The following is an 11,755-nucleotide window of genomic DNA, read 5'->3' on the forward strand; positions in this document are numbered from 1 at the left end:
TGTTCTGACAAAATATTATCTTGAAATCACAATATTTGACGAATCTGTTGTTTTGTTTTAATGACCAAATATTATCTTCTAAAAAACGACCCAAATCCTCAAACAAGATCTTCCAGACTGTTGCTTAGTGGCTGCCTACACACTAAATTAAAATTCAATTAATTTAACAAAGGTAAACCAACATGCAATTGGCTCTATGCCAATAGTGGATGAATCTAAGTTTAATTAATATTATCACAAAGTTTTTTTATATAGATGAAATTAATATAACAATTTATATTAATTAGAGGCATCTCCACCGAGCCACTTGCTTAAACATGGAGAATCTTCCCCCACAAAATTATTTATAATTATTAATTAAATTTTGAGTCTCGAGGCAATTGCTTTTATTTATAGACCACATGTGACCTCAAACACAAGTCATACACCTAAATACTTTGTTTATATGTTTACCTTTGTATTATTTAAGTATTTTATTTTGTGGGCTGACATAATTTAATCCAATTTTAATATTTAAAAATGGTTTTTATTTTAAAATTTATAAACTTATCGATTTACACATATTTTCGTCATGTTAAAATTTTAAAGAATACCACAACGGAGATAACTACATTATATTTTATTTTATTTGACCATATAAGATGATATAAGCAACCTAACTATTGAAAAGGTTGTGGACTTTTAACTCAAGAATGACCTAACTTAAATAGCTGGGTTATAATGTATTGATTGAAACATTAAATAATTTAAGTTTGATTTTTATATTGTTTTGACTTTTAAAAGTTTGATGATATTCTTATTCTTATTCTTATCAATTATTTTGTGGAATCCAAGTCCAACCCACCAAGCTTCTCTTCTATTGTTTATTCCCTATCAACAGCATGCCGTGTACTTATTTGTATCCATTAAGATAATGCCTAAATAAGTCAAAATTTGTGCGTATCTCTATAAGATAGCATCGTCTATTATTTAAAAAATAATATTGTAAATTAAATTGGATCACACAGATTTATTTCCACAAAATCAAGGTTGAGTCTTTTTGTGAGCATTTATGACTAAATTTTTTTTTTTTTTTTTTTAATCGAAGTGTACAGACCAGTTAACATACCTCAATCAATCTTCTAAAAACCTGAAATTGATACAAATAAGTAGGTTCAAGTTCTCATAAACACCTACATAACCAAAAATCATTATTTTCTTCATTCTTAAATAATAAAGCCAAGGTCTCGTTTTTTATCAGGTTCTAAATCAAGGAATTTATAGATTAATAAAATATAAAAACAATTAACTTTATATGTCTATATGCTCCTGATTGAACATTAATGGTTTTTTATTTTTATATTGGAATTAAGAACATTAACAATCTATTAGTAGCATAACCCTTTAATTGTTAATTATTATTTATCATTATTATAATTTTAAGCCAAGACTTACTAGCCCGTGATATTCATAAACTCGTAATATTATGTATCATACCCTTTATTAAATTATTTTATTATAATATAATTAAGAACTACAAGAACCACCTTCACTTTTAAAAATAATATAAACATAAAGATTGGGCAATGACTTTAATGTAATCTTAAACAAAGAATCAAATCTGCATTCGAATATTTTGGATTGTCACGATAGCACTAAACATATTATATTTTATATCAAAACTTTTGAATGATATGGTTAGATATAAGTCAAACTAGGCAAAATCTATTTTTAATAAAAATTAATCTTCATCTAATTACCCCAAAGTCCCATAGATGCAATCGTATATTTAAAAATAAATATCATAGTAAACATGATTAATTTCTTAAGCTTCACGACTAATTACATGCCTTAGAATTTAATTACTTCACTTCATAAAAAAAAAATTAAATAAAACAAAAATCTAGAAGATCAAGTGTGTACGGGCTTCTCCATATCACCTGGTCGGTCAAACCCACGTTTTTATCTAACTCGTTGACATAGTTTATTATTATTCGTGTTTGTATGAAATATTTAGCAATTAAATATATAAAGTTTTCATAATAATACTTCAACTTTATCAAATGTCATACTATAATTGAAACATTGGGTAAAACCTTCTAGAGATGTCAAAATGTGAAAAAAACATCAATTGAACCATTCAATTTGTGCTTTAGTCATTATAATTATGGAAAAAACTTGACTAATCACTTTTATAAAGTCAAATTACATTTTAAGAAGATATAGTAAAACGACTTCTTTTCTATCGTTCTCATCAGTTGAACGGTTGAATTTGACAAAAGCTAATTTTCATGACTCTTAAAACTCAACCGCCACGCGTCAGAAATCCAATACTCTTACCACTTTGAAGTTTTGAAACATTAAAGAAGTCGTAGTCAACTCTCTAAGGTAAACCGCAGCCGTTGGATTATAGGACAATCTGACGGTCCAGTAAGACATTACCGGCGAGATCCGGTTTACGAAGAAGAAAAATTGGTCAACAGCTTCGGATTAAAAAAGTTAAGACTGCACGTGATCCCCACTTTAAGTCAGCTTTCTTGAACTCACACAGAGTCCTCGTTATTTTCCTGCCGATTTCTCGCGAATTTCTCGGTGGTTGTTACTTCCCTTTATCACTTTAACTAAAGTAAAATTAGTATGAAATCAAAATTCCTTCATATTTAAATATAATAAGGTTGAATGGAAAATAAAATTTAATTATTATAATATATTTAAGGGCGAACGACTTGTACATACCAAAATTTATTGTATGATAAGTTGGTACCTAAAAGGTTTGAAACGACAAATAGATACCTTCCGTCATATTCTGTTAGTGATTTTTGTTTATTAATGTGAACTAAATGCCTTCAAAGTTTCAATTTTTGTTTTTTATAATTTAAAAATTTCTAAAAAACCCCCTAGGTTTGCTACTTTAATTAAACACCCCCATATATAAAATGTTGTTAAATGACAAAAACACCCCACCACCCCCAAGCCAGATTCCGGCCACCATCGCAGAATCTGGCCGGAAAACTGTATTACGACAAGATCCGTCAGATCTGTGTCGTAACGTGCCGATCTTTCCTTTTTCGGTCAGATCCGCCACGGATCTTGCCGGAAAAGGCAGATCTGGCCGTCGAAGCAGCAGCCAGATTGGCTTCGACGCCGCAGATGGAGTTTTGCGGCGTCGACGGCCAGATCTAGCCATAGATCTGGCCTTTTCCGGCCAGATCAGCCACGGATCTGGTCGGAAAAGGCCAGATCGACGCGTTACGACACAGATCCGACGGGTCTGTGTCGTAACGCAACTTTTCGGCCAGATTCCGGCGGTGGTGGCCGGAATCTGGCACTTGCCGGTGGGGGGTGTTTTGTTATTTTATAAAACTTTTATATATTGGGGTATTTAGTGAAATTTGTAAACTTAGGGGGTTTTTTGAAATTTTTAAATTTATAAAAAACTAAAATTCAAACCTTTAAGGGCATTTTAGTCTTTTCACTATTAATAAACAGTAATAAACATAAATCACTAACAGAACATGACGGAAAGTATCTATTTATCATTTCAAAACCTTTTGAGTACCAACTTGTCGTTACGATAAATCTTAGGTATGTATAAGTCGTTCTCCCTATATTTAATTAGGCAAAAACTCGGTTAGAAAACTTCAACGTTAATTTAAGAAAGTGCTTAAAGTTTCGTCAAACAAAACGAAAATTCAAAACCAAAAAGCACTCCTTAGACTCCCGATATTTTTATTTTCCATGTAAGGGACCCACCACCCACTACTTGAAGGTTCAAACAAGGCCAACTTCTGATTAGTTTATACATCACCCTTGAAAAGTTCAAACTCATCTCAGCCGTTGGATAAATCTTCCATTTTGACTCTGTACCTTCTTTGTCACCCGGTCATCCTGTCACCTCATCGCCCTTATAACTCCCTCATCCCTTGTTCATTTCTCCCTTACTCTGCTCTCAAAAACCTTTAGCTTTTCTCTCAAGGGTTCTATGAATTGTTGATCTTTTTGACAAATCATCCATCTTTAAAAGCTTCGTAATGGCGGTGGAGCTGATGGGCTTTCCGAGGAAGATGGACGATCAGATGGCTATACAAGAAGCTGCTTCACAAGGACTCCAGAGCATGGAACACTTGATCCGTCGCATGTCTCATCGTCAATCATCAAATCACATGGATTGTACTGACCTTACTGATCTAACCGTTTCTAAGTTTAAAAAGGTTATTTCTCTCCTTAACAGGACCGGTCACGCCCGCTTCCGACGTGGACCGGTTCTCTCTTCACCCTCTTCATCGTCTTCCTCTGGAGCAGCAGCTTCTCACTCTGTTCCTTACACTCAACAAAACCTATCCCTATCTCCCACTCCGATAACAACTCCGGCGACCGTGGTTCCGGCCCCCGCGAGTTTCGTCCAGTCACAGCCGCAAAGTTTGACTCTTGACTTTACCAAACCTAGTTTGTTTAACTCTAATGTCAAAAGCACCGAACTTGAGTTTTCAAAAGACAGCTTTTGCATGTCTTCAAACTCCTCGCTTATGTCCTCGGCTATAACCGGAGACGGCAGCGTTTCGAACGGGAAGCAAGGAGGATCGTCGATCTTCTTGGCTCCGTCAGTACCAACTGTTTCCGCCGGGAAACCGCCTCTCTCATCACAGCCTTACAAGAAGAGATGCCACGATCATCATGAACACTCAGATGATTTCTCTGGAAAGTTCTCCGGATCTACCAACGGCAACGGAAAGTGCCACTGCTCTAAGAGAAGGTATGTAGTTTTATTGACTTATTCACCCTCGGCGCATTTTAGCATAGATTTAAATATTTCGTTTACTTTAACTGTAACTTAAGAGGCTGAAAATCGGATCGACCGGGTTAACTCAGAATTTTAAAGCGTTAGTAATAGCAGAAAATCAACGGTAGATTTGTAAAGATGTTATTTTAATGATATGTAGAGTTTAATAGGAGTCGGTTGAGTGGATCTCAGACTCGTTCTGAGTGGAAATCGACCGAGTGTAGAGGTCAACGAGTTGGGTTAGCGAACAGTTGCAAATTAATGGGTTGGGCACGCGGGACAATGACAATAAAGGCTCGGTATTAAAAATGTTTGAACTTGGTGCCAAAACAGTTTGTCATTATCTGGCGCGTGGTGGACTTTTTTTTCCTTGATTTGACTGGTGACACCACATACTAGTCCGCACGGCGCACTATAGTTTACAAAATAAAACAAATACTAATTAATGAATTAAATATTGGTTAATTATTTCGAAATAATATTCACGACTCTTCTCTTTTGATCACAGGAAAAATCGGGTGAAGAAAACGATTCGAGTGCCAGCTATTAGTTCGAAAATTGCCGATATTCCGCCGGATGAGTATTCTTGGAGAAAGTATGGTCAAAAGCCGATCAAGGGCTCTCCTTACCCACGGTAACTAATCTACACCCTCATCTCGAACCGTTGATTTTAATCAAAGTTAAATGCGCGTTTCACGGAGAACTGTTACTTATGTGATTTTTTATTGCTTGTTACAGCGGTTACTACAAGTGCAGTACGATGAGAGGTTGCCCAGCGAGGAAACACGTGGAGAGGGCCCCTGATGATCCGGCGATGTTAATTGTAACGTACGAGGGGGAGCACCGTCATGTTCAAAGCGCGATGCCGGAGAACATTATCCCAGCTGGTGTGGGGTTGGTCTTTGAGTCAACGTAAGAAAAATGAATAAAATAAAGAGAAAAAAGGAAAGTGGGTGGAAAACCGATAAAGAAAGAAAGAAAGGCGTAGACTTTTGTAATATCGAAGTAGTTGAGGGAGTTTAATGTAAAAATTTCTTTTTTTTTCTTTTTTTGGTGGTGGAGAAGGAGAATCAAGTCATCAACTTCTAGCAGTGTTCAAAGATAATCAAAATTTAATTAATTAATTAATTGTCATTTGGTAGTAGTTTAATCGTTTTGTTTCCTTTATTAAATGTGAATGATGTGTCACTATGACTTTACTATTTGAGTCAACCAAACTATTTAGAAGACTTGGTAAATGAGGTGGGTCCATAAATAATAACATGATGTCTAATATTAACATTATTGCATATTTTTATGTGTTGTATAAAGAATATTCAACGAGTGATGGTTGATTCCATTAATTATCTATCATATAAAGACGGTAGATATAGTATAGTTAATGCTCCTATCTACCACTATTTATGCTACAAAAATAATAATTTTTAAAACAATATTCAACTTCTGGACCCATAGCTTAATTTTCAGTAGGTGAACGTTGACAATAGAGGGGACGTGGGTCATAGGGCGCACACTTATTTGATCAAACATATATTATTTTGCTTTATTTTAATTGTTTTTGCAATCAAAATAATGAAATGAATCATTAGGTTGGGTGAGTTCTTATGATTTATAGACTTGTAAGGTGTTTAATGATGGGTTATAAAAAAATAATAATTAAAAGGGTTTTGAGTGTAATACAATAGCAAATCATAATTGCACATGGCTACTTCTGGTTGAGAAATAATAATAGGGGAGGAATTGAACCCACCTAAAGTATATACAATAAATAACACCAACAGTAAAATATAATTACCATTTATATTTCCAATCAAGGTGAAGTCAATGATTTTGACCTTTAACCTCAAATATTGTCTCAATTCCCAACTTCTAAACCTTTAAATCTTCATCATTGGATTCTTATTCTCCACAACATAAAACAAAAGGCCCAAACTCTTATATATTCCCCTGTTAATGTCCCCAATATTTTAAAGACCCCATCTATAATTTACCTCTCTCATTTACTCTTCTCTATAATTCATAACTTATGTTGTACTAAATTTATAAAATAAAATTAAAAAGAATAATATGAATTTCTTGTCTTTTGCATGGAAGCCACGTGTAAAATAATTAAAAAAAGAAAATTGAATTTATTTTTAAAATTGTGTCTGTTTCTTACAGGCACGAGGCAACAACTTAGTATTTACTCAAGAAAAAGACCAATAACTTTGGCTTCTAGGAAAGAGCAACACGGTTTAGCCAAACAAAACGAAAGCTTCTGATCTGAACTCAGTGAAAATAAATAAATAAATTATAAAATAAAAATATATAAGGAGAAAGATCCATATACAGAAAGAAAGCTTAGGTGGCTTGGCAATGCTTTACTGTCATGCACTTTGGCTGGATCCATCGGACAATGCAAAAAGAGTTGTAAAGGCTTTCTCTTTCTCACGCTCGCATTCTCATCTTTAGGGTTTCCCTCTCTCTCTCTCTTTCTTTTATCTCACTGAATCCCCAATCTTCCATTCAAATATTCCACTCATTCCGTTCCACCTCATCATCTCTTGCGGGTCAACTCAGTTCACTGCACTAAGTCTCAACTACTTTGTTTCACTTTCCATCACCACCAAGTGAGTAGTTTAGTTTAGTTTTCTCTCGTTTTCTGTTTCTTTCAAGATCATAGACTATCTGTGTTTTGTTTGTTTGTTCGGTGGTTGTTGATTCTTTTTTGCTTGGTCAAAGTTTGGTGAAGCAAAACAAAAGGAACCATGAAGTTTTCTTGTCATATGAGTCCTGGTTAGTTTTCGATGAATCCTAGAGAAATTGATGCGATCACGTATTGTAATACCAAATCTAGATTCTTCAACTTCCTCTAATTTTATTCGGAGAGCAATATTTCGATTTTAAAGTTTTGATTTTAAGTTCTAGGGTTTCAGATTCAAATGGCTGATAATAATCATAAAAATAATTATGATGGTAATAGTAATCCTGGCATTGAGAAATTGTTATCTGCAACGAAGGCCTTGAAGCTGAGCTTACAGAAATCGAAAGCCTTAGGGTTAGCTCTTGAAAAAGCAGGACCAAGATTAGATGAGATTAACCAAAGATTGCCCACTTTAGAGGCTGCTGTACGGCCCATTCGTGCAGACAGGGATGCCCTTGTTGCTGTTGGGGGCCACATTAACCGTGCGGTGGGCCCTGCTGCCGCTGTGCTTAAGGTTTTTGATGCAGTTCATGGGCTGGAGAAATCACTGTTATCGGATCCTAGGAATGATCTTCCTGGGTATTTATCAGTATTGAAACGCCTCGAAGAGGCGTTGAGGTTTTTGGGTGATAATTGTGGATTGGCGATTCAGTGGTTGGAGGATATTGTGGAGTATTTGGAGGATAATCGGGTGGCGGATGAGAAGTACCTTTCGAGTTTGAAGAAGTCCTTGAAGGATCTTAGAGAACTGCAGAATGGTGAGGGAAGAATTCGCCTTGATGGTGGGCTTTTAGATGCTTCATTGGATAAATTGGAAAGTGAATTTCGGCGACTCTTGACTGAACATAGTGTGCCTCTACCAATGTCATCACCATCAGCGCTCGGTGAACAAGCATGCATTGCCCCATCACCTTTGCCAGTGACTGTTATTCAGAAGTTGCAAGCAATTCTTGGGAGGTTGATTGTGAATAATAGGCTTGAGAAATGTATATCGATTTATGTTGATGTTCGTGGCTCAAATGTGAGAGCAAGTTTGCAGGCGCTTGATTTGGACTACCTTGAGATATCTATTTCAGAATTTAATGAAGTACAGAGTATAGAGGGGCATATAGCACAGTGGGGAAGGCATTTGGAATTTGCAGTGAAGCATTTGTTTGAGGCCGAGTACAAGCTTTGTAATGATGTGTTTGAGAGGATTGGATTGGATGTGTGGATGGGATGCTTTGCTAAGATCGCTGCGCAAGCAGGTATGCTTGCATTTCTTCAATTTGGGAAGACTGTTACAGAGAGTAAGAAAGATCCAATTAAGCTTTTAAAGTTATTGGATATTTTCGCATCTCTGAACAAGTTAAGATTGGATTTCAATCGACTCTTCGGTGGAGCAGCATGTGAGGAAATCCAGAACCTGACTAGGGATCTCATCAGGAGAGTGATTGATGGCGCAGCTGAGATTTTCTGGGAACTTTTGGTTCAGGTGGAATTACAGAGACAGATCCCACCTCCTCCAGATGGGAGTGTTCCCAGATTGGTGAGCTTTATCACTGAATACTGTAATAAACTGCTTGGGGATGATTATAAGCCAATTCTGACTCAGGTCCTAGTCATTCACCGGAGTTGGAAGCATGAGAAGTTCCAAGAGAGGCTCCTTATTAATGAGGTGTTGAATGTAATTAAAGCTATTGAAGGGAATTTAGACGCATGGACGAAGGCTTATGCAGATATCACTTTATCCCATTTTTTTGCTATGAATAACCATTGGCATTTGTACAAGCATTTGAAGGGAACAAAGCTTGGCAATCTCTTGGGCGATTCTTGGTTAAGAGAACATGAACAGTACAAGGACTATTATTCCACAGTCTTCTTTAGAGACAGCTGGGGAAAGCTTCCGAATCATTTAAGCCGAGAAGGTCTAATTATGTTCTCAGGTGGGCGTGCCACTGCTCGTGATCTCGTGAAGAGAAGGCTGAAAGCATTCAATGAAGCTTTTGATGAGATGTACACGAAACAGTCATATTGGGTTATCTCGGAAAAAGATCTGAGGGAAAAGACGTGCCAGCTTATTGTGCAGAGTATTGTGCCTATTTACAGAAGCTATATGCAGAATTATGGACCCTTGGTTGAGCAAGATGCAAGTTCCAGCAAGTATGCAAAATATTCTATGCAGGATTTTGAGAGAATGCTAACCTCTCTTTTTCAGCCAAAGCCTGGGAGATATGGCAGTTTCAAAGGCAGGTCGCCTGGTGGAAAACTTGACAATGGTATGATGGATCTTCGTCGTACTGCTTCTGCTGTTATGTGATTCCCCCATTGTTCTTCTATTTCACCAATGTCTACACTCTGTGCTGAGATGGTTATTAATTTATCATGTATATATTGATTCCTGGGGATGCTGCAACTATTTATTATCATCTCTCGTTTCTTGCATTTGGAGAACTTGCTCTAAACATGGCCAACCTATTGCCCAATGTTTCTCCATGAGATGAAATTTTGTAACTTGCCCGAGGATAATGGGAACCAAATGTACTCTTCACTGCCTGGATCTCTCTACAAAGCATGGGATTTGAAGAGTGCCAGACATTCCCATGAATGAGTATATGGGCCTATTGGATCGGGTTCGTAGATAATACCATTGAGATATACATTTTTCATTTTCCATTCATAATTGATTCAGTTACTAGCTAGGCAACAGTTGATATCTTGTAATTTGCTAGATTTCATGTAAAATTCTTTGATATAAAGTGTGCATCTAGAGGTCTAGCAGTAATTTAATTATCTACTCATCAATTCTATAAAATAGTCATAAGGTCTGGTTCCTTAATGAGATGCTTGTTATTTGTGCTACTGGGGGGGTTGTTTTTGTTGATTAACTGCAGCCATGAGTATGAGATTAGCACAACACTGTTGACAATAAAGCGTTGGCTTATTTCTGTTGTTGTATCTGTCCTGTAATGCAAGACAACTGTTCATCATCAGTCTGTTCTTTCCAACAGTTTCATTAATGCTTGGGTGGTTGTGATCCAATTTGTTCCGTACAAGCACAAACTTGTAGCTTGGCCTTTGAATAGTAGGAGCAGAAAGTAATTATCTTTGTTCTCTTTTTTAACTTGTAGTAGGAAATCGGAACTTTGCTCTCTGCAGAATTGGAATTCTATTGTACTGAAGTTTTTGCCTTGTAAAATTGTATTTGTTTTATGGTTTCAAAGGATATTGGTAGAAAGCCGGACTGTTGTTCAGCTTGTGCTAGTGCTTGCCTTGTTGGAAATAGTGAAGTTTTTGATAGCAAATTATGGGGAGCGATATGCTTATAATATCCTTTCCTTCTTCATATATCAAATCTCCTTAACATAAAAGATTTAAATTCTCTTAGAAAATGGTTGAAACATGAAGAGTTTTCACTTGTCAAGGGAAAAGATTTGATTCTTAGAAACTTGTGGTACAAGTATTGGTATAATTCAAGTCAAGGTGAACACCTTTGTTGAGACATGACTTTGCCATTGACCTACTAGAAGATATATTTTTTTATTAAAAGTGGACCGTAGGATGTGTGGCCTGTTTTAAACTCGGATCAGACTGGTCAGTCGAACTAGGACCCGGTAGTTTCTCCAATCCGGTTTAGGTTTTATGGGGGCTTTAAAATATTTTAAATTTATAGTGACTAATTTGTAATTTTTAGGGGTATTTTGGAGATATGTTAAAAGTTTAGGGATGAATTGTAAATTTTTTTGGTATTTTGAAATAAATAAAAATTTTAAGGACTATTTTGAAATTTTTGGGAGTATTTTTGTGATATACTAAAATTTAAGGGATTAATTACAATTTTTAAAAATAGAATTACTATTAACGTTATCAATCCAACCAACCGCTCCAACCGGTCGATCCGTGACCCATTCACCTTACTGAGTCTTACAACTAGTCGGGTTTTAAAACAATAGGTTACTGTGTCACAGTTTGAGATGAAGTTGCGTGTATGTATTCTATTTTCGAAGGAAGGTGCAGATGAAGATGATAGTAATCCAAAATATTTGATTGGAAACAATGTTCACATGTTTACTTTTACTTATTTTAATCATTTAAATTAATATAAACACTCCTTTTTACTTAACAAAATTTACCAAAACCCAATTCTATTAAAACTATTATAATTCATATCTAAATAAATAAATAAATTATAATTAATATTAATATAGTATTCCTATATTATATACAATTTACCTAGTAAGTTACGAAGACCTGTCGAGTCAAATGATGTGTTTGGCTGTTGGCGAGAAACATGACAGCATATAAAAAATAATGTCAAAAATTGTGGTGGTTAT

The 11,755-nt window shown here is 35.6% G+C and overlaps 2 protein-coding genes across 2 annotated transcripts; both read left to right on the forward strand.

The window, feature by feature from the left end:
• The first annotated feature begins 3,898 nt into the window (after window positions 1-3,898).
• Window positions 3,899-5,827, forward strand: LOC116134876 (probable WRKY transcription factor 17). The gene is made up of 3 exons (XM_031420554.1): window positions 3,899-4,732; window positions 5,268-5,393; window positions 5,498-5,827. The coding sequence occupies exons 1-3, from the start codon at window positions 4,011-4,013 to the stop codon at window positions 5,673-5,675; spliced, it is 1,026 nt and encodes a 341-aa protein (XP_031276414.1). The 5' UTR covers window positions 3,899-4,010; the 3' UTR covers window positions 5,676-5,827.
• A 1,277-nt stretch (window positions 5,828-7,104) lies between these two features.
• Window positions 7,105-10,283, forward strand: LOC116134888 (exocyst complex component EXO70A1). Its single transcript, XM_031420569.1, has 2 exons — window positions 7,105-7,368; window positions 7,481-10,283. Exon 2 carries the CDS (start codon window positions 7,681-7,683, stop codon window positions 9,739-9,741), a length of 2,061 nt encoding a protein of 686 aa, XP_031276429.1. The 5' UTR covers window positions 7,105-7,368; window positions 7,481-7,680; the 3' UTR covers window positions 9,742-10,283.
• Window positions 10,284-11,755: the final 1,472 nt, after the last annotated feature.

Source organism: Pistacia vera, unplaced genomic scaffold (genome assembly GCF_008641045.1).
Source record: "Pistacia vera cultivar Batoury unplaced genomic scaffold, PisVer_v2 Contig292, whole genome shotgun sequence".
Lineage (NCBI taxonomy): Eukaryota > Viridiplantae > Streptophyta > Magnoliopsida > Sapindales > Anacardiaceae > Pistacia > Pistacia vera.